The sequence below is a fragment of the Panthera leo genome, chromosome B2, assembly GCF_018350215.1.
Source record: "Panthera leo isolate Ple1 chromosome B2, P.leo_Ple1_pat1.1, whole genome shotgun sequence".
NCBI classification, from domain to species: Eukaryota; Metazoa; Chordata; class Mammalia; order Carnivora; family Felidae; genus Panthera; species Panthera leo.
The window spans coordinates 132,332,958-132,357,933 of record NC_056683.1 but is presented as its reverse complement, the minus strand read 5'-3'; the positions used below and the strand labels follow the sequence as shown (position 1 = coordinate 132,357,933).

At 43.0% G+C, this 24,976-nt stretch overlaps 1 protein-coding gene across 3 annotated transcripts in view; it reads right to left on the bottom strand.

The window, feature by feature from the left end:
* Positions 1 to 767: 767 nt before the first annotated feature.
* Positions 768 to 24,976, bottom strand: part of SAMD5 (sterile alpha motif domain containing 5) — a 68,344-nt gene continuing 44,135 nt past the window's right edge. The window contains exon 2 of one of the 3 annotated variants that reach the window (XM_042937428.1): positions 768 to 1,150. In XM_042937428.1, coding sequence (XP_042793362.1) covers positions 1,088 to 1,150 — 63 coding nt within the window. In that variant the 3' untranslated portion in view covers positions 768 to 1,087. The remainder of the gene's footprint in view (positions 1,151 to 24,976) is intronic. The other 2 variants (XR_006202298.1, XR_006202299.1) reach the window with 2 other exon arrangements.

Sequence of the window (24,976 nt, the reverse complement as noted above, 5' to 3'; positions counted from 1 at the left end):
CTCTCAGAAGCTGCCTGCCCTGGGAGCCTGCTGTGTATCTGTGTCTTCTTTGATAACTTCCTTTCAATTATTTTTGATCCCATCAACATGGCTGTGTTTTCTAAGCAGAAAATAAAACTACTGACATCCAAAGGCAAGAAAAGTAAGAATCAGGAATATTCCAGATTTGTCTTCATTTCCTTCCCCTACTTCCTTCTACTCTCCTTTCTGGCTGTGGTTATGCGACCAGTGGTTAGGTCTACCACCCTGCCCCCCACACGCCTGACATCAGAAACTTGGGGAGTGAGGTGGGATTGGACACAACACTGGCCTTGGCAGCCCCCAGGGAGTGAGGGAAACTAGCTATCAAGTTACAGAGCTGGCTCTAGCCGGGCTTCTGGGAGAGCAAGACACTGTTACTGGTCCTAACACTAAACTTCAGCCAGGTTAAATTTAAAACGAGAAGTTAGAAAAATTGGTCTTCCCTGGGTGATGTTCCTTAATTCATCAGCTTTATGATTCTACCTATATATGAAATGACTATAAAAAGTACCTTAAAATAAGAATTCCATCACCAAACTATTCTATATTGAATTCTATAAAAAAAAATCTCAACCCACGAAAACATGGTCCTATATGAAGCGAGAAGAAGATGTATGTTAAAATATAAAATGAAAGCTCCTAACTCTCAAGTTAAAGGCTAATGTGGAAACGATGTAATGGCGAGCTAATGCCAGAAACCTGCTCTGTGTCTTATATTACACTTACAATCAGTTATCACCCAAATGCCTCAGCCAACCTCATTTATTTCCCCCCAAGAATTCGGAGAATGGACAGGAGAGTTCCCAAAGTATGCACAAGACCTTATCTCAAAACTGAACTCAGTTCTTCTTTATGTGATGTTTCACTGCCTCACTTCTAGCTGTTGTAAGTTAGTTACCCAGGATACTAAGTTGATTATTCCAGAATTTTTCCAAGCAAAAAGTTAAGCTGATGAGTATTTCCAGGGTCATCATCCATGTCCCTTTTTTGAAAGAAGGTTCTAAATATGCCCTTTTCCAGTCTTCAGGCACCTCATCAGTCCTCCACGAGTTCTCAAAAATGATATCTAGCGGTTCTGTGATGACTTCGGCCAATTCATTAAGTACTCTAGGATGCCGGCCATGGGGACCTGTGGATTTGAACATATCGGGGTTATTTAGGTTCTCCTTTACCCATTCTTCCCCTAGTCCATCATGGATTTCTGCTCCTAGTTTTCTTTTAAGTAAACTCCACACCCAGTGTGGGACTTGAACTCACGACCCTGAGCTCAAGAGTCACATGCTGTACCAACTGCTGCTCCTATGTTTAAGTCACAATTGTCCTTTCTGGTTATCAAATGGACTTTTAAACAATAGTTTTTTTTTTTAATGTTTATTTTTTGAGAGAGAGAGAGAGAGAGAGAGAGAGAGAGAAAGTAAGTGGGGGAGGGGCAGACAGAGGGAGACACAGAATCTGAAGCTGACTCCAGGCTCTGAGCTGTCAGCACAAAGCCCGACGCAGGGCTCGAACTCATGAACCATGAGATCATGACCTGAGCTGAAGTTGGACGCTTAACTTACTGAGCCACCCAGGTGCCCCTGAAAAAACAGTTTTAAGTCTCTGGTTTTTTTTTTTTTTTACCTATCAATTTTCTCCTTGAAGCTACTGAATGAAAAATGTAATTTTTTTCAGGCCCAAGTCTTATTTGTCTTGTTTAAAAACGTTGTTCTCTTTTCCCCCCCCTTTTATGTTTCTTGTAAGAACAGGCAAGTAAAGCAAAAAAAAAAAAAAATAAATGAAAGTATATCTTGCAACAGTTTGTCTCCTGACGTCACCTCGCTCCCTACTATGCGGGAGCGTCCTCAGTAGCAGAAGTAACAGCACACTTGGAGACATTCTAAAGGCCACCTATCTCGGGCTCAGAGGGTACATATCTATTCAACTTGTACCTGCAACTGCTAACTCAAAATGCACCTTCTGAAATAGAAAAAAGATTCACAGTCATCCTTAGAATCGTTTGTAGGCACACACAGTCACTTTTTCACGTAGGCATTTCAAAAGCGTAGTCAGTCGTACACGAGCTGGAAAGAGATCGAGAAGGATTTCTTAGGAAGCAGCCCCCTCTGGTAGAAATTGCCTGCTGTCCTGCGGTCATCTGTGCCGACGTTCTGGGATTGCTATTACACTAATTATCACCGAGCTGTGATAGGCGTTGACAGTTTTAACCCCTTCTTTGTCACAGAGAGTCCTCAGAAACCGAAAGCCAGCAACAGAGTATGGCTTCCTGCCCATATGTCGCCGCATGCCCCAAATCCCCTGATGGATCTAGAATACAGGCAGGGGAGGAAGAAAGAGAGTGCAGAGGGGAAGAATGAGGACACGTGAGTCTTCCAACGCGATGTCTGATGTGACAGGCAGACCGTGCCGCTTGGATTCAACTGTTAACTTGTTTCATTTTGTTTTCTAATTGGAACAGCTTTTGAAAAAGGTTGAATCAGTTGTGCGGTCTTTTGTTTTGCCTTTCTAGTCTCCACCTCTCCAGCCTCACCCCTCGTTTTAGCTCTTAAAAGAGCCGTGTTAAGTGCCAAAAAAAAAAAAAAAAAAAAAAAAAGTATTCTAGACATCACTAAAAGACTCTTTTAAAGAATAATTCTGCACATTTCTCTAGGGTACAACAATTTGTTTTAGCATGTGCCATTTTCACCCCTGCTCAAATAGCCACCTGCTGATGGCAATATGTTAACTAATATGTCATTATTAATTAGTGTGGGTAATATCATCCACCAACTGCATCTAAATGGAGAGAAAGTATTACTATCCGTGCTCAGAAAGTTTCTTTCTCCAGGGAATCAAGCTCTTTCCAGGCCCTTTTTTTTTCTATATTACTAAGTAATAATATCATACTACTAATTTACATATTCAAATAGTCACTCCAATAAATTCACATCTAAGCCAATGCCTCTATCAAGATCACTTCCTGCTATGAACTATGGAAAAATCATGTTCAATCTATCTTGACAAACTATTTTTGCAGGGCGGTGGGGTGGGGTGGGGGGAACAAGGGGAAGTTCCGTAGAGGAGGGAAGTCACCCTAATATAAAGACGGCAAGACTGTTTGGTGTAACGTTGTCATAGGTGAATGAATGGAAAGGCATTCCACCAAAAACTATCTTGCCTATACAGTGCAAGAGACTGCATTTCAAACAGAAAAGGCAGAAGAAAGAGCTTCAGGTTACAGCTTTAGGCGTCAGCGTTTCTCGGATGGCAGGAAGACCCCAGCTAGGATCAGGGCAGAGTCACAAAGGGAGGGATAAGGCAACACCCATGGTGAGGACATTCTTCCTACAACGAAAGAGTCTCTGATGTCTGCCCAAGCTAGATATAGTTCCGTCTGAAGTCAGAAAGATGGCCTCACCTACCTTGAAAGGTCATTTTTATTCTAGGAACCTACGAAAGTAAGGAAAATGCCTTTGGACAGGTTATCACCAGCAAATGCAGACACCTTCCATATTATTAAACCCCTTAAAGACGTGGGGCGTGAAATCATTCACAAACCCAGCACCGAGCTGACAGCCTCTGAAACCTCATGTGTGCCTTTGCTTCAACAAAAACAAATCACATTCATTAAACAAGCCCAGCCTTCCATTTTGCTTTGTTTTATTTATTTATTTACTTACTTACTTACTTGCTTGTTTATTTATTGTTCTTTGGGGGAGAAAGCAGGAGGCAGACAAACAGGATTTCCGCAGTTGGGTCAATGGAGAGTTTCAAGATGTGAGCAGTCCCAGAGAGCTGTAATGAGCCCAGCACATGTTGGTTCATGATTGCAAGGAAATGTCACTAATTTCTCTGTTACAAACGCGGCTTCACGCTCTGGCAGCTGACATGCACTGTGACGTCCCTGATCCGGCTCCTGATAGAGCCCACTCTTCGTGTGGAATAGGAGCGAACAGATTTTGAAAATTCTGCCCGGCTTGCAGGGGATACCTGCTGGAAAGGAGTCTTCTGGGCACCGCCAGTCCAGCCTTATTTTGCACGGCTGCTCTCCCCGCCACACGTTTTTCATATTTCCTTTCCCCCCTAAATTATCTGGCAGATGCCTACCAAGAAAGAAGCTCTTTCTTCACTCCAGAGAAATAATAATCTGTTTATATGTATTTATAGGCTTCTTTGGATATTAGGTTGACAAAAAAAAATCATGCATGGCATTGCTTCAAATCTGGTCCTTTCTCAAAAACCATGAAAAGCCAAGCCTTGGAACAATAAATAGCAGGCTATATTTTTGGTGCTATCAATGCTCCTGAAGTGTTACTATTTTTAAAGGTGGAGTTTATGAAAAATGAATGCAGTAGTTTGTAATGTGCCAAATTATATCTATTTCTAGGGAAACACTGCTAGAAAAGAAGAGAAAAGAAGAGAAGAGAAGAGAAGAGAGAAAAGGAAAAGAAAAGAAAAGAAAAGAAAAGAAAAGAAAAGAAAAGAAAAGAAATAAAAGAAAAGAAAAAAGGGTTCTTCCCCAGCTGGCCTAATTCTCCCCTAACCTGCCTTTGAAACCACTCTCAATAATAGTTATAGCCACACAAACCTAATTCTTGGGCTGAACGGTGACTTTTCAGTTTTATATGTTCTAGGCTATTATGGGGAGTGGGAGGGGCGGAGGGAAAGTCTTTCACTTCACAGATATTTGGCAATTCTCCTAATCGACGTTAGAGTTCCAATCCGAGAAACAGGGAGGGGCGGCGAAAGTTATTTAATGAATAAAGAAACTATTGTGCTGTAGTTAAAAATTAGATTTATGAGACTACATTTTTTCTCGGTTGATTATTCTGATTTTTAAGTGATTTCAAGTCTGTTACTCTTTTTAGCTTGTGATTTACCCCTCTAATTAAAGGTAATCAGAGTTACACGGAGGGTGCCCGATTTAGAAGTTATTTCTCTGTTGTGTTATTATTCTAGAGGCTATAACTCCACTGCAGATATAGAGCCAACAGGCAGAAAATATCCACATTTGGGTGCTGGGATAAAGACATAAAACTGGCGAGTGAATATTAATAGCCCATGCAGTTTCCTTACAATGGGGGTGGGGAAAACACTCTCAGGAAAAAGTTAAGATTGATGGTACAAATGCCATGTTCTCTCCTTCTGGATGACACAAGGGGCACAGAGCTGAATGTGGTCTGGTGGTCTGGTGACAAGATAAAAGCTTTTTTTACCTCATGACTTTCTCAAGCTAAGTTTCCCAACATTCAGTCACATCACAATGCCTATCGTTATGGAACGAAGGATGGTTGGAATTTGCTTAGAGAGACGGGGCTTAAATACAGCTTGTTTTTCTTTTTTTATTATTTTTTTTAATGTTTATTTAGTTTTGAGAGAGAGAAAGCGGGAATATGAGCGGGGAGGGGCAGAGAGAGAGGGAGACACGGAATCCAAAGCAGACTCCGGGCTCCGAGCTGTCAGCAGAGATCCCGATGTGGGGCTCGAACTCATGAACCATGAGATCAAGACCTGAACCGAAGTCAGACGCTTAACCGACGGAGCCACCCAGGAGCCCCTTCAGCTTCGTTTCAACTGTGAACTTCTCCAAGGGCAGAAACCACATTTCATTCTCTTTATGTCTCCAGTGGAAACATACATATAACGTCACACACACGACTATCGCTGACCAATGGGATCCCCCACAGTGTAACGTTTACGTATCATTCCTCAGTAAGCTAAGTTCCTACTGGAAAATATCAGTCCGGCAGTCAGCTGAGAGTATCTATTTCCAACAGAGAAAACATTTTCAGTATATGTCCACTCCACCAGTATATATCGTGATGGTCACCTTTCTGTTCCTCAAAAGGCCTGGGTCCCCTCGGCTGCTGCACTAGGAAAGGCCAAGGCTGCCTCCCAGACCCTAGGAAGCTGGAGGATGCCTACTTGAGGTCACATAATTAGCTGGCATACATGTCCTTTCGCTGCTAGATTTCCCAGGGAATTCTACAGACTAAAAAAAAAATAACTGACTTCGGAGTGACCTACGTATATTTTCTTTTTTTGACTTTAAACACAAACACCCAATGGGGCTCCTGGGTGGCTCAGTCAGTTGGGCGTCCGACTTCGGCTCAGGTCATCATCTCACAATCCATGGGTTCGAGCCCCACATTGGGCTCTGTGCTGACAGCTCAGAGCCTAGAGCCTCCTTCGGATTCTGTGTCTCCCTCTCTCTCTCTGCCCCTCCCCTGCTCAGACTCTGTCTCTCTCTGTCTCAAAAACAAATATTCTGATACAACAGAATACCAGAGACTGGGTGGTTTATAAACAACAAAGGCTGGGAAGGCCAACCTCAAGGTGCCTACAGATTCAGTGGTGAAGGCTCTCTTCTTGGTTCACCGACACCATCTTCTCGCTGAAGGAGTGAGGGAGCTTTCTGGGGGACCTTTTATAAAGGCGCTGACCCCGTCATCCGTGCCTCATCCTCACGACCCAATCACCTCCCAAAGGCCCCACCTCCAAATACCATTCTAGGCATTAGGTTTCAACCTACGAATCTTGGAGAACACAGACTCAGTCTGCAGGAATGTTTGTCTCTAACCAGACTCAAGGCTGCCCACTGAAGGGTTCTCTCCTCTCTCTCTCTCTCTCTCTCTCTCTCTCTCTCATCTACCTAGTCGCTGTAAAATCATCCATTATTATGTACTAATGGTCTCTGAAGACACCATTAGCAGTAATCTGCTAACTCTTACTATGATTATCATCGATATGATTGCCCTTAACGGTATGTTTACAGAGAATACTGTAATTATTATTACCTGCCTATCCTAGCAACAGTAAACAACTGCTAATCTTTATTAAGTGACCTTCCTCTGTGCCAGGCACTGTGCTGAGAACATCGTGTATTTACGCGAAATCTCCATCACTTGTCACCAGAAGCCAATGTGATGCCTATCACAGACCCGGTTTTATAGATGAGGAATCTGAGGCTTTGAAGTGTAGGTAACCTGGCTGGGTTAAAGTATTAATCAGTGGCAGAGGGGGTCTGTCCAACAGCAGAGCCTCCTCTTATAAAAGGACGTCTGCACCCTATCATTTTTTTGAATTTTTTAACATTTTTATTCATTTTTTGTGAGACGGAGAGAGACAGGGTATGAGCAGGGGAGAGGCAGAGACAGAGGGTGACATAGAATCCAAAGCAGGCTCCAGGCTCTGAGCTGTCAGCACAGAGCCCGATGGAGGGCTCGAAGCCATGAACCATAGAATCATGACCTGAGCCAAAGTCAGATGCTCAACTGACTGAGCCACCCAGGTGCCCTAAGTAGGTCTGCACCCCACCGTTTGTGATTGGGAATGTATAATAAATGGTGTTCCCCAAAGTGCCTATCACTTAGAATGTGAACTCAGAAATACGGCCTTTGCAGAAGGTTCAGGATCTCAAGATAAAATCATCCTGGATTTAGGGCCCACCCTAATCCTAAATCCAGTCACTGGTGTGCTTGTAAGAGGAGAACAGTCCACAGAGAGACATACACAGAGGAGAAGCCCATGTGAAGACAGAGGCAGAGAACAGAGAGAGAGGCAGCCATAAGCCAAGTGATGCCAGGAGTCGCCTGACGCCGGAAGGAGTGCGGAAGGATTCTCTCCTGGAGGCTTTGGGGGGAGCACGCCCTCTCCCCCAAGACCTGATGTTGGACTTCTGGATTCCAGAACCATGAGAGAATAAATTTCCGTTGGTTTAAGCCACTCAGCTTTTGGCACGTTGTCATAGAAGGCCTCGGAAACTAATACAGACCCCTCTTACAGAAAGATATAATTTCTCAAATGCTCTTAGGAATATTTTTAATCACCTCATTGTTTTAGGCAGTACATGCAAATGTGATTTGAGGCAAAAGGTATTTTTATTCAGAATATTAAATGCTGAGCATAATGCTTACTTAGATATTATATGCAATGTCATTCATAATATATAAGGGAAATTTTGCTTCTTCACATTAAATAAATGATGCAAACTATTTAAATTAATTATATAAGAAAAATACGACTTATGAAAAATACATTAAAGACGATACACTGTGTTTATACATGAACTCCGTGTATATTAAAAAGCCGGCTGAGATTTAACCACTTGCTACAGCATCAAAAATAGAAAATAATCAGAATTTGAAATTACTGCTTTTCTTTTGCTTAATGTCCACTGATTTATTATTTGTTTGAATATTTATGATTTGCTTTAAATTGCAGGACAAGAGAAGGGTTCAGTGGCTATTTGCAAGCATTTCTCTACAGATAACAAACGATGTATGTGGATACTTTCATTTCCAATGAGTTCAAATTGCACATAATTGCCCATAGTTTTCTGTTTTAGTATCAGTTATTGATGAATGAGAATTTAATGTGCAAGGTAAGCATATTTGAGCTCTATGAGGTTTTCATTTTAAAGAGGACAATATTTAAATAATTTTCGGTATTTTCATTACAAAATACATTTAAAGGTCTATAATGAAACAGTCACTATTCCCAACCTGGAAAACTTTTTTTGATTTCTCTGACAGCTCAGAAGGCTCCAGCTGGAAAACACTGCAATTCTCTATTAGCAGTCGCCAAACATTTGGTTCCAGGATCCATTTGTATTTAAAAAAAAAAAAAAAAAAAAAAAACAAACAAAACATTGAGGATTCCAAAGAGCTTTTGTTTATGTGGGTTATAACTATTGATATATTTACACTATTTGAAATCACAACTGAGCAATGTTTGAAATATTTAATTCATTTAAAAATAAAAATAGTAAATGCATTACATGTTAACCTAAGTAAGATTTTTATGAAAAAAATACATTTTCCCCCCAAATTAAGAAGCATGGCGTTAATTTTCATTTTTGGATATTTATTTAATGGCTGGTTCGACAGACTACTGGATTCTCACCTCATCCACATTTGATCTGTGACAATATGTTATTTTAGGTGAAGTATCTAAACAAAATCTAGCCTCACACAGATATGTCATTAGAAAAAGACTAAAAAAAAACAAATAAAAAGGAAAATTATTTTCATAGTTTTATTTTTTATTTTCAAAAAATTTAATGTTTATTTACTTTTGAGAGAGAGAGACAGAGTGCCAGCAGGGGAGAGGCAGAGAGAGAGAAAGACACAATCTGAAGCAGGCTCCAGGCTCTGAGCCGTCAGCACAGAGCCTGAAGCGGGGCTCGAACCCACAGGCTGTGAGATCATGACCTGAGCTGACGTAGGACGCTTAACCGACTGAGCCACCCAGACACCCCTGGTCTGTTTTCTACTAATGGACCTCTTTCCATATAGGACTTGGTAACATCATGCATTGGTCATTTGGAAACTGGTGGATTCATGGGTTATGCACTCTGCCAAACAATACACATCATTATTCGATATCAAAAAAGTAATGTATTTGTTAACGTCACTGCCCATTTCATCAAAAAAGCCTTTGACATGGGAAAATTGTCAATCTCACTGTGACAGATGTAAGTTTTCCAAAATGTACTTTTATTTGGATATTCAGATTTTAGCATTAACCATAAATATCCGTCACTCACGTTCAAAAAGTTATCTGCTAAAAAAAAAAACAAAAAACAAAAAACAAAAAAAACCCCAAAAAGTTATCTGCTAAACACCCAAGTCTAAATAACCACAGTTTGTTTCTCAGTCACTCTTTCAACTGAAAGTGATGTTCCATGAATAAAGCAGCCAATTCAGCGGGGAACTCAAACAAGAAGAGACTTGGTTTGCAGAGTCAAGGTTCACACACACTTCCATTTGCAAAGGAAGTCTTTATGGGTACCTAGGAGAAAGAAAATAAATTTCTCCCTACCCTCTAGGTTCTTGGCTGAACTCACCCCCCCACCCCATAATAAAAGAGAGACTAAAAAGAGAAAAACAAATTTAATATCGTACAGAAGCCAATTTGACAATAAGTTACATTAAAAAATAAATAAAAATAATATTGTGTGCATGAAGGCCCCAAAGATATGAGACCCAAAGAAGTGACAAAAACAGGCAGCTATTATACCTTTTCGGCAAAGAAACAATAAATGTGTAAAGAATTGACAAGGCAAAGAAGTTGAGGCTTAGGGTAGTAACTTAGTAAAGAAATATCAAGGTTTGTTTACAAAGGCTCTTGGCCTTGAACTCGCTAGCTCTGATGGTAAGGATGACTCCTTTCCCCCTGGAGCAGGGGCCACCATTCACATGGAGATTTATTTTCTGCTCTCAGAGAGACAAAGGACAGTCAGAGCATCCTTCCTGCATCAGCTGTTTCTCATGGAACTTTAATTCAAAGTAATCAATATGCCAAAGTGGTATTATTTGGGGGAACCCGGCCCCTAACCCCCATGAAACAGTTTTCTCTTGGTCAGATAGAGTGTTTTTTTTTTTTTTTTTGAAATGTACGCAGAGATTGTGATTTAATAAACATACGTATCTCCACTACTCACCAAAGACATTTTAAGGCAGATGACTTTCTGGGGCATGTAAAGGTGAGGAATACAATAAACCCTAATACAGCTGGCGTCACTGCCTTGATCGGCACCAACATGCCTGCGTTTTTGCTCCCTGTTGCTTTTGTGCCACTGGTGCAAATGTTCACAGGGCGAAAAGGTGAACAATGTCACAGGGTTGCTATAAAGTAACTCTTACCTTGCAGAACCTAGAAGGGTCTCAGAGACCCCCTGAGGTCTGTGGCTCACACTTTGAGAACCACCGCTCTATACCACTTCTAGACGCAAGGGTCAAGTTGATATCGCAAAATCAGCACCAATCTCTGACCAACTCCTCAGTCTGGAATAGAATTCTGCCCTTTGAAATAGAAGCTCCTTGCTAATAATTGCTCTGCGTTTACCCTCCTGGCTCCCTATTTGCCTCAGCCCCAAGAAACTAGAAAGTCTGGAGCCTTCCTGCCATGAAAGCCAGTTGACTTTCTTCTCCTGTCTGGTGAGAGAGACTGCAGCGATAGCTGGTCTGAGGGGGTCGGGGGCGTCTCTAAGGCACTGTGCCTGCCAGCTTTCACAACAGGAGCTTTTGAAGTCACTTGGGCAATTCTGAACACAGCCAGCCTGCCGCATCAAAATAACCGTGGTCTCTTGGCATCCCATCCCGGCTTCCCGAACACTGAAGCGTGGCCTCCACGGGGCCTTGACCTCACCTGCCAAATTGGAATGGGCAGGGAAGCAAGGCAACTGTCATAATCCTCTTTAGCAATTCCTTGCAAAGCATATTTGCATGTTTAGTGGCAGCCAGAATGAAGGACTGTCCAGGGCATCTGTGCGGTTTGCTATCTCTCTACCTCTTCTCTGGTGTTGGCAGGGGAAAAGAGGGACAATTTCAAGTGGCTCACAAAGGCCACACTCTCTGATGCCGTCACTCAGAGTCTCAGAGGCCACTGGCTCATTGTCTTAAAAGAAGAGTGTTTATAAAGGCATCCGAAGAATCCTCAAGATTCTGGCCTTGGCCAAATGAACTCCGAAGACACGTGAATGGGTCACCGGAAGCCGCAAAATATGTGACTAGGACTGAGTTGCATCACACACCGGACGCCTTTGCCACACATACTTGCTGCTAGGAAGTGATAGTTCCAGAAGGTCTGGGAACAGAGCCCAGATCAAAGGACTCCACAGTTATAGTACAAGGTAGCTTAATGTCATTGTGCCCAGAGTAAGCCCAGGTGACTGTGTGTGTGTGTGTGTGTGTGTGTGTGTGTGTGTGTGTGGTGTTGAGGGTTAGGGTTAGGGATAGGGAATGGAGAACACACAGGGGTACACTACCTGAAATCAAACCAGCCTACCCTCCAGGTAGTCCTCAAGAGCCATCTATCCCTTTCTGCCAGGAAAGAAGTGAAATCCTCTGTGGGATGGGGGTGGGGGGGGGGGGGGGCGGGGAGCATCAGAAAGCAGTGCAGGACCAGAGATCCAGGCTCACAATCTGAAATGAAACCCTAGGTTTACTGCTTCCTGATGGGTGGCCATGGGCAATCACTTAATCTAACCATTCTGTGCCTCAGTTTCTCATCTATAGAATGGGAACAACAGTAGTACCTACATCTCAGAGTGTTATTAGGAGCATTAAATGAGCTGGCTAATATTTCTAGACTCTTTAGAACAGTATCGGGCACAATGTAAGCCCATATAAGTGTCTGGGTGTTTTTTTTCTAACACTTACCCCATAAAAGGCACGGAACTCTATTTCTTTGTTCAGTCACTGAGTGATATAAACCCTCCCCCCCCCCCCCCCGCCTTAGGAGGCACAGAGACTTAGGCACATCTTCAGGAAAAAAACATAATAGATGTGCGGCAGCATTAAGTTAGTCATCCACAAATGTTATTAGAATAAATCATGAGTAATGTGTATGCTTTAAGCACTGTCTAGCCATTAACTTTTAAATATTTCATTTAGCTTTGTGAAGCATGCCCTATAGAACATAAGTACCATAGGAGTATAGTTCTCAGCTTCTTCAAGCACAAAGACCTCTTTAATTATTTTAAAAACATAGTACGAGATAGAACCACGGCCCCCCCACACACAGGGCATGTGAATAAAAAAGTAATTTTACTGTTATATATACTTTTTTTACTTTCCTCCTGCCCTTTGATTGAGAAAAAAAAAAAATACTGCTTTAAAAGTGACCAAGAACACCTTCGAATAAATGTATGCAAAGCAGGTTATTTATGTGGATATCCAACTGAGAATGTTTGGTACCCAAACAGGTTCTAGGACTCTTATTCCCCAAGGGTCCGTCTTCTTTGGATTAGGAGCAACTTTGCCAGAGGGACAGAATCCTCAGAAGCTAAAATCACATTCTTGGGAACATTCAAATGTATTAAAATGAAGATGGGTTAACCAAATGAAAGTCAAACCCCAGAATCCCAACCTCAGGGTCACCCTTGTGGCCCCTACATTCTTGCATTGGTTAGCATTTGCCAGGCAAGACTTTTTAGAGCAGTATTTCAAGAAGCCAAAGGCCAACATTTTTTATGTCTTAACTCAGAATAGCCTGCTTTGCTCTTCACACAATCTTCCACAGTTGGGCCTTACAATTTTTCATTGTTCACTCCTTCAGGAATCCAAACCACCGTAGCAAAGACGTTAAACAGAGAAACGGATAATCCCACGTAGTTTCTGCAGGAACCAAGCCTGTTTCCAGAGATAATAGAATGGATCCAAATTTCATGGAACTAATACAGATCCATGGAAACCTCCCCAAGCAAAAAACACAGAAGCTCAATGCATTGGATATTTTCCAGAAACTTCAAAACCAGGATAACAAGGGATTTTAGAACTCCCCCACCCCTTCCGTTGATAGGAATTTCTCTCCTATGTGACCCGGAACACGATTCCAAGAACTGACTTTTGTCCACCCGGTAAAATAGTATTTAAAATAGATATATCCATCGGCTGAAATCATGTTTAAGAATGACTTGTCTGTTTCTCATTCCCTTTGAAACCAAATGTAAAATAACCTTTCACATTGCTGTATTTTACTACCACTTTAAAGGAGTTGTTTTTATTTTAGGATATAATGTGCAAAATCATGCCACTTAACACTACATTATATTCACAGATCAGGAAAGTTAAATACAGACACCTTGCTGATTTCCTAATATAGATTCAGCTAAGATTAGTTATGCATCCACCACCTTAACATTCAGATTGGGGGGAGGAAAAGCCTTAGTTAAAAATCACACTTGCATTGTAAGTGCTTAGATTTTCATGGTTCATTTAAGAGCTTCACAATCAAGAATTTAATTATGTCAAAAAAAAAAAAAAAAAAAGAATGGTATCTTCTTAACAGGCAGGATTGCATCCCCCTCAACTTCTCCCCAACCCCCCCAAATGGATCATTATCTTTAACCTCTGTGGACTTGTTTTCTGACCTATGAAATAAGGCATTTGGTTAGGTGATTTTAAGATACCCTCTGGTTCTATCATGCTGCGATTTTAAGATTTCTAAGGAACAGACTAATGAGGAGGCGAAGAGGAAACAGAGCCAAGATGCTATGGGAACCTGGCCAATTCAATTCCTAAACAAGGTGATGTTTCCCATGATGCCAGACAAATGTCCCACACCTCACTGTCGGGGGACTGGCAACCGGGCTGATGGGTAACAAGGCATCATAGAACAACGGAGACCCCAAAACCTCAATTTTGCTTTAATATTTGAACATTTGCCTCACAATATGCTATTCAACAAATCACTGACTCTCAAAAATCATGGCCCTGGGTGTTAAGGCACCAGGACGGAAGGAGAACTAATAATAGTAAGAGACTAATCAGGGTGGGGGGTGGGGGGGGGGTGATGGTCTTGTTTGTGGATCAGCAAATCTAACAATAACTTCCAGGCTGAGTAACAGAGTGTTAATGCTTTGCAAGTTTCTATCAATGCACAGTATAATCCTTTACACTGCTGAATTACTTAAATAATTCACCGTGGTGGTAGCCAGTGTTCTGACTGGTTCGACTAAATGAAGGTCTGACTGGTGAGGAGTCTTGCTCCCCCACCAAACAAAGCCTAAGACACAGGCTTGCGTGTGTGTAGTTTGTTTGGGAACGCGATCCCAGAGAGTAGAAGTAAGGGCCAGGGAAAGTGAAATAAAGGAAGGAAAGCCAAAAGGAGGATGCATGATGGAGTTGGCCACTTGATGTGTTCCTTCAATTCTGCAGGACCTTCTGAGGAGCCTTGGGAAATGCATCTCAGAACCGTGCATGTAAGAGAAGAAAGAGGGAAACATTTATCCCTCCAAGTTTCTTGCCCATTTGTCAAGGTTTTGCCTCGTGGGTGTTCATTTCCCTGCACTTCCTGTTTATACATGTGAGTTCTTAGCTCCCACAGGAATGCATGACAAAGCCAGAGAAGCCCCTGGACGTGAAGCAAGAAGCACGGGCTTATGCCAACGAGCTGTCAGCCTGCACCTATGTGCTGCTAGCTAAGGCCTGTGTACAAGCGCTTGTTTAGCAGTGCCTGGAATATGAACCAAGGCCAAGATGATTTGAACTGGCATACACAAGCATCAAGGCATGTGCAGCAGTCAGGATGGGCCAGTTACGCTGCAGGAACAAATGCCCCCACAGTGTCAATGGCTTACAACAACAAAGGTTTGTTTTTCAGTCACGCTGTAAGTCCATTGTGGGGCTGCTATGGTTCTGTGCCATTTTCTCCACTCCAGGACCAAAGGGGACAAAATGGTCTCCATCAGGAACATTGCCAGTCAATATGACTTGAGAGAAAAGGTTAAATTTATGAACCATGCATAGTTTTGTCAAGCTTTTGCCTACAAGAAATTCGCCTTCTACTCACCTTTCATTGACCAAAACAGGCCATACACCTATTCTCGGTTCAGGGCTGGAATGTATGATACTCTGGCGGGGGAGGGGGGCGGTGGGGGGGAGGGGGGCGGGCAATGCAGGAAGGATGATGTGGAGTAGAGTAATTAATACAATCTAGCACACTATGCCTTCACTTTCATGGAAGAAAAGCCAAGGGTACGAGGAACAAATCACTTCAGGGAATCCTGTGGAAATTCTTTTATAGCACCAACTTTTCCGTGGGCACATGGCCAGCCAATATTTAGAAATGTGAAGTCCCAGGGCACTTGGGTGGCTCAGTCGGTTAAGCATCTGACTCTTGATTTCAGCTCGGGTCACGATCTCATGGTTCACGAGATTGAGCCCCACGTCCGGCTCTGTGCTGATACAGCGTGGAGCTTGCTTGGGAGTCTCTCTCTCTCTCCCCTTCCCCTGCCCTCCCGTTCTCTCTCTCTCTCTTAAAAATAAGTGAAAGAACATTTAAAAAAAGAATAGAAGCTTTAAAAATAAAAACAAAAAAAAAAAACAAGAAGTATTGAGTCCCATTCAAAGAAAGCAGATCTTTTCCCAATGAGAGAGGAAAAAAAAAAAAAAAAGGTGGTGGGTGATTCCTCAGGGGGAAGCATTAGAAATCATCTACTTCTTATGCCATAAATTTCTTCATTTTATAGATGTTGAGATGGGTCAGTTCTCAGAAATCACAAATGAAGTGACTTGTGCACAAGTTTGTGACAGAGCTGGGACCAGGCGTCAGCCAATTCTCTGTATTCCCATTCCAGGGCAAAGTTGAAGGAAACATTGCGGTTATAACTTTATATTCAAGTTACCTGAAAGGTATCTATATTTTCCAGAAAATATATTCTTTTCAGATTTAACAACCTCGCCTAACAATAAAACAATTTTAAATAGCTAGGTTAGCCCTACACTGACAAGATAAAGTCCAACCTAATTTATTAGTAAGTATTCCTGTGAGTGAGCATTTTAAGGTCAAGGCACTTATCTACCAGCCTCGTGACCAGAGACATCAAGTGCTTTGTATAAACAGTTAAAAAGCATCAGAATTCTGTCGGACGAAAGGACCAAGAGGGAAAAGGCCAGAGGGGCCTCCCTCTAGAGGAAAGCAAAGTAACCTCCAGGCCCTTCCTTCACTTCATCTGCTTCACAGACCAATGGGGAAAGGGTGGCAAATCATTTCATTCGGTTATTGATTCAATCAATATTCACTGAGCCCCTACCACGTGCACAGGGCAGTTCGAGCCACAGGGCTTACAGTGAAAATGTGAGGCAGCCGAGGTCCCCGCCATCGTGGGGTGCACACTTTAGGGAAGGGGTACAGAATGAAGAAGAGAAACAATTAGACGTGCAGATAACCAAGATCATTTCAAATTACAACCTGTCTGTAAATCTAGCAAAAACAGTGACAGGGAAGTGAGAGGTGGGGGGCCAAGCCGTACGTGATGTTCTCCCTGAACAGGCAATAGGTAAGAAAATTACAAAACCGCTTCGGTAAAATCACAACATGGTTTTCAGCAGCAGTTAGCAGCATTATCCCATAAGGGCTATTGTTCCTCTATTAAAGATCTTGGGATGAGTTTTACCTTCTGTGCTCTCTACCTCCCGTTCCCCACTAAATCTCTCCCTTAATTGGCCATTACTATAGTTCTTCTGGCTGTATGTATTAAATGCAGTTTTGTGATTATGGTTCTTAATTTAAAAATCAAGCAAGGAAGCTTTTTATATGCCCCTTACCTAAATTCAGTTGCTTTTTAAGTATTTTCTGTATATCACAAAGCCTTTGAAAGAAAATTCATCCTTTCTCCTCACAAACGCTAGCCACCCTACCGGCATCTAATTCTTGTTGTAGAAAGATCTCTTACCTTTCAAAACCGTAGTCTGGGGCAAAAATGAAAACTTCCTTTCTAAACTATCTTGGGCAACACCCATGCCTTTGTCCAACGCCCTCCCTTCCAAGTATGGGTGGACCTGTGAATGCGTGAGAGGTTCCTATGATTAGGTTACATTATCAGACAAAAGGCAGATTCTTGCAGTGTCTTCCAGTGCCTAATCTAACCCTCGTGTTTTAAAAGTATGGCGTTTTTCTGACTAGAAGACAGGAAGTCAGAGAGATTGACCCAACCCGCCACCACTGGCTTGAAGATGGAGAGGATACTTGAGAAGAAATGCAGTTAGCATCTCAATGCAGAGTGGCCGGGTCTAACAGCAAAAACCTGGGGACCCTGGACGTACAGCTGCAAGGAACTGGATTCTCTCAATAATTTAATTAAGCTTAGATACAGATTCTCCCCCAAATCCTCCAGATAAGAGCTCAGGCTGGCTGCTCCCTTGACTGGCCTTGTAAGACCCTGACCCGGTCCAGCTTGCCCAGAATGTTGACCTACGGAACTCTGAGATACTAAACGAGGGTTATCTTTAGCCATTAAGCTTGTGATAATTTGTCATGCAGCAATAGAAAACTAATAGATGTAGCCAGATTTATCAACGGAAGTGTTCTGTTAAACGGCTGAATGACTCTTCCCCGCCTCCAAAACGTGCACCATTAATTCTAATGAAAGGAAGGGAATTCTCTGGGGGGAAAGGGGAGGATGGTCAGTGATGGAAAACCAGGACCCAAGGTGGGACAGACCAGTGGGAAACACGGTATCATTTACCTGCCCAGTTGCAATGTTACACTTGGGCTGGACCACCAACTACTCTCAAGGAAGGAAAGAGATAGATGGACTGAGATAAACTGAAATGCTCCAAGCCACAAGTGATGGGGATTTGGAGACAACCAACTGATTTTCTTTCCTATTCTTACTACATGGGGTGGGAGTGAGAAGGATGTTGTCGTGTCATGTTGATCATGCTATCCTTGTCATGCCTTTATGGCATTTCTCCAATTATAAATTCACATGCTTGCATGCAAAGAGTTCAAAAGCATTTACAGAATGCAGCAGAGACACTGCTTATTCACCTGGTTCCCCCCTTTTCCTTGGCACAAAGGAAGGCTACAGTTCTCAGGCTCCTCTACAAATAGGTGGGAGACATCTGATGGCATTCTGGCCAACGGGATGGAAGCAGAAATAACCGAAGTCATTCCCAGGCCACACTTTTTAAAAAATATCATGAGTCAATATCCAGTTCTCTTGTCCCTGAAGAGGCCATGTGTTGAGATGATAGGTCGCTGGATGGAGGGAGCCTGGGTCTCTGAGTCACTAGATGGAAGAAAGTCTCCACCAACACACTGGACTTTGCAGGAGCCAGAAACAAGTATTTGTTACATTAAGGTTTTGAGAGTTGGCGGGGGAGGGGTATTTTCTTATTACAGCATAGCTTCCTAAATGCAGGAGTCCCTCCATCTGTGATACGAATGTGGGCTCCCTCTCTCTTACCACCTTATTCCACCGAGCTCCCCCTTCTTCTTGTGATGATGTGAGATGATAAATTGCCTATGTGACGAGGTGAAGCGAGGTGAGCGACGTAGGCACCGTGACCTAGCACGAGGTTGCTACTGACCTTGTGAAGCTACGTCAGAAAGAGGATCGCCTGCTTCCAGACCCTGATTAACCGTGGGTGACGCAAACCGCAGACGGCAAAACCACAGCTAAGGGGAAGACTACTGTCTTAACCCACCCTGAATAAATCACACACGTTTTCTCATTGGATTCGATTTAACAGGTTTAGACAGAGTCTCTTCGTCTTCGACTTTTTCTTGATTTGGTACAACAACCAAGCATTTACACAAGAACATTAGCACAGGCATTTGAATATCAAATTTAATTACTGTAACAAGAAATTCATATTCTGACACATCTGATATTTACGCTGGGTGAGTTCTGTCTTACATAAAACCACAATGAGGAGCATATAAATCCTGATCTTTTGTGTCCATGTGTAAATATACTATATGTATACACACACGTAAATTTACACATATACAATAGCTATTAATAACAGGAATGATGGAATAACAATAGAAACCATGACAAACTCCTTGCGATGCCAAATGAAAGTGTGCTCAGCCAGGGGCACCTGGGTGGCTCAGTCGGTTAAGCGACAACTTTGGCTCAGGTCATGATCTCACAGTTTGTGAGTTGGAGCCCTGCGTCAGGATCTGTGCTGACAGCTCACAGCCTGGAGCCTGCTTCCGATTCTGTGTCTCCCTCTCTCTCTCTGCCCCTCCCCAACACACACACTCTCTCTCTCTCAAAAGCAAATAAACATTAAAAAAAATTTAAGGGGCGCCTGGGTGGCGCAGTCGGTTGGGCGTCCGACTTCGGTTCAGGTCATGATCTCGCGGTCGGTGAGTTCGAGCCCCGCGTCGGGCTCTGGGCTGATGGCTCGGAGCCTGGAGCCTGTTTCCGATTCTGTGTCTCCCTCTCTCTCTGCCCCTCCCCCGTTCATGCTCTGTCTCTCTCTGTCCCAAAAATAAATAAAAAACGTTGAAAAAAAAATTAAAAAAAAAAAAAATTTAAAAAGAAAGTGTGCTCATCCTTAACTACCGCTCAGTCTCCCACAACCCCACCCCCAAATCAAGAGAAGGGCCTACCTCTCTGACCCTTTCCAGACCAATCTCAGCAATGTCAACCTAGAACAAGAATAAGTTTAAAACAAAACAACTAGCATTTGTTTAACAGGGAGAAGGACTGGCAATGAGGAGTCAAAATCACTTTCCCAAACACTCAGAAAGGTGTTAACCATTTATAAACCGGGAAGCAGAAGTGAAGGCACCCATCTCTTCCAACCCCATCACCCATTACCCCACTGACTTGAAATGAATTTCAAAGGGCCTAGGAAGTGACAAAGGGCTAATACATATTCTTTAATGTACAGGATTATAATTAACCTAACGTCTGTTTCAAATTTACTATTATCTATTAAAGAATAAATAATTTTACAGCCCTCTAATATAGGTCTTAAGCTTTAAATCACTGACCATAACTAATAAGCAACTTAATAGCAAGAATGCCCTAAATAGAACCACAGACTGCAATTTCACTGAGCATAAATCATCGTCATTTTTAATGCAAAGGCAACAGCAAATCTCGGTAATTACTGGGTGCATTTTGAATCACTTTTATTATTACTGCACTGGCCCCATTAAAAATCCAAAACACTGAACTGCATGGAATATAAAACTGGAATTATGATACCCTACAAACTCTAATTGAAATCCATAAATTTCCTACTAGTATTCAGAATTATTTTGTTGCCAAAGAATTTCAGCTATTCAGAATTAATTTTGAAAGCGTTTGCTTCAAACCATAAGCCATAAGTAAGAAGATTTTATACCGCCAAATTTGGAGAGTCAGATCTAAAGCAAAACTATGTGGATGGTTTCTTATTCATTCAGGACTTCACCTTTCTCCAGCAAACCAGAATATGCAAAAAAAAGAACAGAAAAATAAAATAGAATATACCATCCACAAAAAGAATATTAATTGGTGCATCCCTTCCAGAATCACTGGCATGCCTAAGGAAGCTCTCACCCACTGTACAACAGGGGTGAGCCTCCACAGCATCAGCGTTAATCTCCTTACTAAAAATGAGAGGCGCCTGGGTGGCTCAGTCAGTTACGCATGTGACTCTCGGTTTCAGCTCAGGTCACGATCGTACAGTTCGTGAGTTCGAGCCCCGTGCCAGGCTCCACGCTGCCCTTGCAGAGCCTGCTTGGGACTCTGTCTCCCTCTCTCTGTGTCCCTCCCCTGGTCACTCTCTATCTCTCTCTCTCAAAAATAAATAAACATTAAAAAAACAAACAGCACAAAACCTCCTTACTAAAAATGATAAAGAGATGCCACTAAATTCATAAAAGGGTAACAATGGCAACATTATTTGTCTGCGTAATAAGAAATGATCACAGGATGGACCACGAGCTGTTGGGGGGGGGGGGCAGCGGTGAAAATACTATGCACATAACTTCCTGTGTAAATTTAATGGCTAATGATTTAATAACGGCCTCATACGTATTCCATAAATACTGGCCTTCATATGAATGTATGTATGTAAACAGAATGTTTACTATTTTACATCATGTGGCTGAGCACGTAGTGCGATCATCCTATTAAAATCAAATTCTCTATCCGTTGACTCTTACTAATTTGCCTGATGTCCACAAAGGAGGGTACCGCCCTGGAAAACCAACAATTTTCTTATAATCAGGTTGTGCCACCATAGGGAGCCTTTTCATAAATTATATGTCTTCTAATTTTCTATTCACAGTACGCTGGCATCTTAAGGGCTGTAATCTCCCTGAAGGATCTGTATTTTAAACATCCCTTTTCTACCTTTAAAAAGAGAGGACATCAGGGCGCCTGGGTGGCTCGGTCGGTTGAGCGTCCGACTTCGGCTCAGGTCACGATCTCGCGGTCCGTGGGTTCAAGCCCCGCGTCTGGGCTCTGTGCTGACTGCTCAGAGCCTGGAGCCTGTTTCAGATTCTGTGTCTCCCTCTCTCTTTGCCCCTCCCCTGTTCATGCTCTGTCTCTCTCTGTCTCAAAAATAAATAAACGTTAAAAAAAAAAAAAAAAAAAAAAAGAGAGGACTTCATTCCTTTGAACACTCCAATCCCACTCTGCATCACCCTGCTATCTTACGCTCTCCAGGACTGCCTTGGCTGCTCCTTCCTCCCCATATCTGCATCCGACTCAAGTCCCATCCTTTCTGTTGGAAACACCCAGAGCACCCCATCCGAAAGAATTCATCCTCCTCATTCTAAAGATCATTTTTAAGGGGGCTCAAACTCACGACCCCTAGATCAAGAGTCACATGCTCTACGAACTGAGCCAGCCAGGTGCCCCCACTCTCCTTATTCTAAATTCTGTCTTCGTTTAACAACCATCCTGATTTCCTATCTTTGCTGCCTTAAGCTCTCTTTGAACTTACACATTTAATACTCCACAAATTTGTTTTTCTCATCAACTCGAAGTTCATCAACAGAGACCCTATCTTAGTGCTGAAGCATCCAAAAAAACTGTTCATGATTCTATTTTTTTTTTAATGTTTATTTTTGAGAGAGAGAGAGAGAGAGAGAGAGAGAGAGACAGAGTGTGAACAGGCAAGGAGCAGAGAGAAAGAGAGACACAGAATCCAAAGCAGGCTGCAGGCTCCGAGCTGTCAGCACAGAGAGGCCAATGCCGGGGCCCAAACTCACAAACAAGAGTAAGCTACACCTTTCGGTGGAGAGAAAGGATTTTGCAGACAGAGGGGATGTAACCTCAAATCTGCTCTTGTCCTTCTGTGATCTTGGGACGCTGGTTCATTGGTTTAAAAAACCAGGATTAGAGAATACGGTGAGAATGGCAGCGATTAGTGATTCTGGCCCCCGCTGCGGCGGGGAGGCTGGGTCCCGTTCCTCGTCCTGCCCCGTCATTCAAACTCCTTCTAGCTCTGTTTTCAAGTTTGAGACTCCTTGAGAGATTCTGCCTCAAAAAAAGTTTCTACAGGAAACAAAAGACAGAAACCTCTAGTCTTTTCGCCTCTGACATGCACGTCTCTGCAGGCACTCCCATTTTATAGAGCAGAAAACTCAGGCTGGAAAGGTAAAAGGGCTCCTCTCCCTCAGGACCGAAAATGAAAGCAGCCAGTGGCCGAGCGGGGGTCTCCCTGCCATGTTCCACCTGTGGTTCTGCTCCTCCATTCTGGGTGCAGAAGGCCGTCTCCACAGTGTGGGAGGAGGCGAGCTGCCCTCCTCGCCCTCTGTCGCGGTCTAAGCCACAACAGAAGCTGCACTGGGGCTTGTGATGAGTAATTCTATGTGTCAACCTGTCTCGACTATGGTGCCCAAGTCTTTGGTCAAACACAATCTAGAGGTGGTGTACCTGGGTGGCTCAGTCGGTTAAGCATCCGACTTCGGCTCAGGTTCGTGAGTTCAAGCCCCACGTCAGGCTCTGTGCTGACAGCTCAGGTTCTGGAGCCTGTTTTGGATTCCGGGTCTCCCTCTTTCTCTCTGCCCTTACCCCACTCACTCTTTCTCTCTCTCTCTCTCTCTCTCTCTCTCTCTCTCTCTCTCTCTCTCAAACATAAACAAACAAACACACAAAAACACAATCTCGAGGATGCCGTGAAGATATTTTTTAGACATTTAAATTAGTACATTGTGAATAAAGCAGATTATCCTGCACAATATGGGTGGGCCTTATCTAATCAGTTGAAGAGCTAAAGAGCAAAGAAGGAAGAAGGAAGGAATTGTCCCTCTGGGCACCAGTCCCAGTCAAACCGACAATATCACCTCCTCCCTGGGCCTCCAGCCTGCTGGCCTGCTCTGCAGATTTCAGACTTGCCAGCCCCACAGCTGTGGGAGCCAATTTCTTAAAATCAATCAATCCCTCTCTTTCTTTCTTTCTTTCTTTCTTTCTCTCTCTCTCTCTCTTTCTTTCTTTCTTTCTTCTGCTGGATTCACAGTGACTCCCTCACGGGCTGTTGCCACCACTGATGTTCTTGAGAATCCTGCTATCTTCCCATCTCAATCTGAGAGCTTGCCTGATCTCTTAAATGCTTTGTTTGCTTGAGCAAAGGCAGGAAGCCTCAGGGCTTCTTACTGGGGCTTTTCCCAGGACTTTTACCTAGCTGCATATGCCCTCAATTTTCTAAGCTTCACCTCCATACAACCCAGCTCCAGTGGACTGATCTGGGCTCCTACATTGGAGTCTGAGCTATGAATGTCACAACCTTCTGGAAGCACTGCTAGACTCCTCCTCTGCCCAAGGCCTGACCATTCCGGGGGGGGGGGGGTGCAGACTCTTACTGTAGGTGCATTGAGCATGGAGAATAAAATAAGACCGTGCCTTCAAATCTCAGTTCAGGAGTTAATAATTAACTGAAGTTAACCTTTACTATCCCAAGTGCTAGATGTAACTATAATAAGCCCTCCTCAGTGGGGCACTGCTAAATATTTGGAAACTGGCTTTCTGGGAGACCGAGGGCAGGGGGCGGGGGGGATATATGCACATATACATGTTCATACATTTATTATTTTACTGATATAAAGGATGTATATTGCACAATAAAGTTTATAATACCCCTTATTGTGAATTCTATATCTCCACCTGTTTCCCACAGAATACTTTTGATGGTTTGGGCTGAACTCATAATTTTTTCTTAATGTTTTTTTTTTGTTTTGTTTTTTCTTTTTTGAGAGAGAGAGAGAGAGAGAGAGAGAGAGACCACACGTATGAGCGTGAATAGGGCAGGAGCAGAGAGAGAGAGAGGGAGACACAGAATCCAAAGCAGGCTCCAGGCTCTGAGCTGTCGACACAGAGCCCGACGTGGGACTTGAACGCTTGAGCTGAGCCATGAGATCAGACCTGAGCCAAAGTCAGAGGCTTAACCGACTGAGCCACCCAGGCGCCCCTGGGCTGAACTCTTACATTAGGAGCCAACATATATGATAATAATGAGTACATCTGTGACGTGAACGTTGGTTGATATGTTTGCTCACGCTAACGAGCAAGATGAAAATGAAGGCAAGTGCCCTGTTAGTACACATTCCATTCAGCGTGACACTCACTGGGAGCCTGCCAGGCACCAGGCATGGTATCCTCTGGCCTTGGGGCTAAATGGATGAGTGAGACATGGGCCTGCCTTCGTGTCTTAAGGAACTAACGAGACTTAAAACAGCAATTATCTTGCCAATAATCTAAAATTACAATCACCTACTGCAATTTCAGGCAAAATAT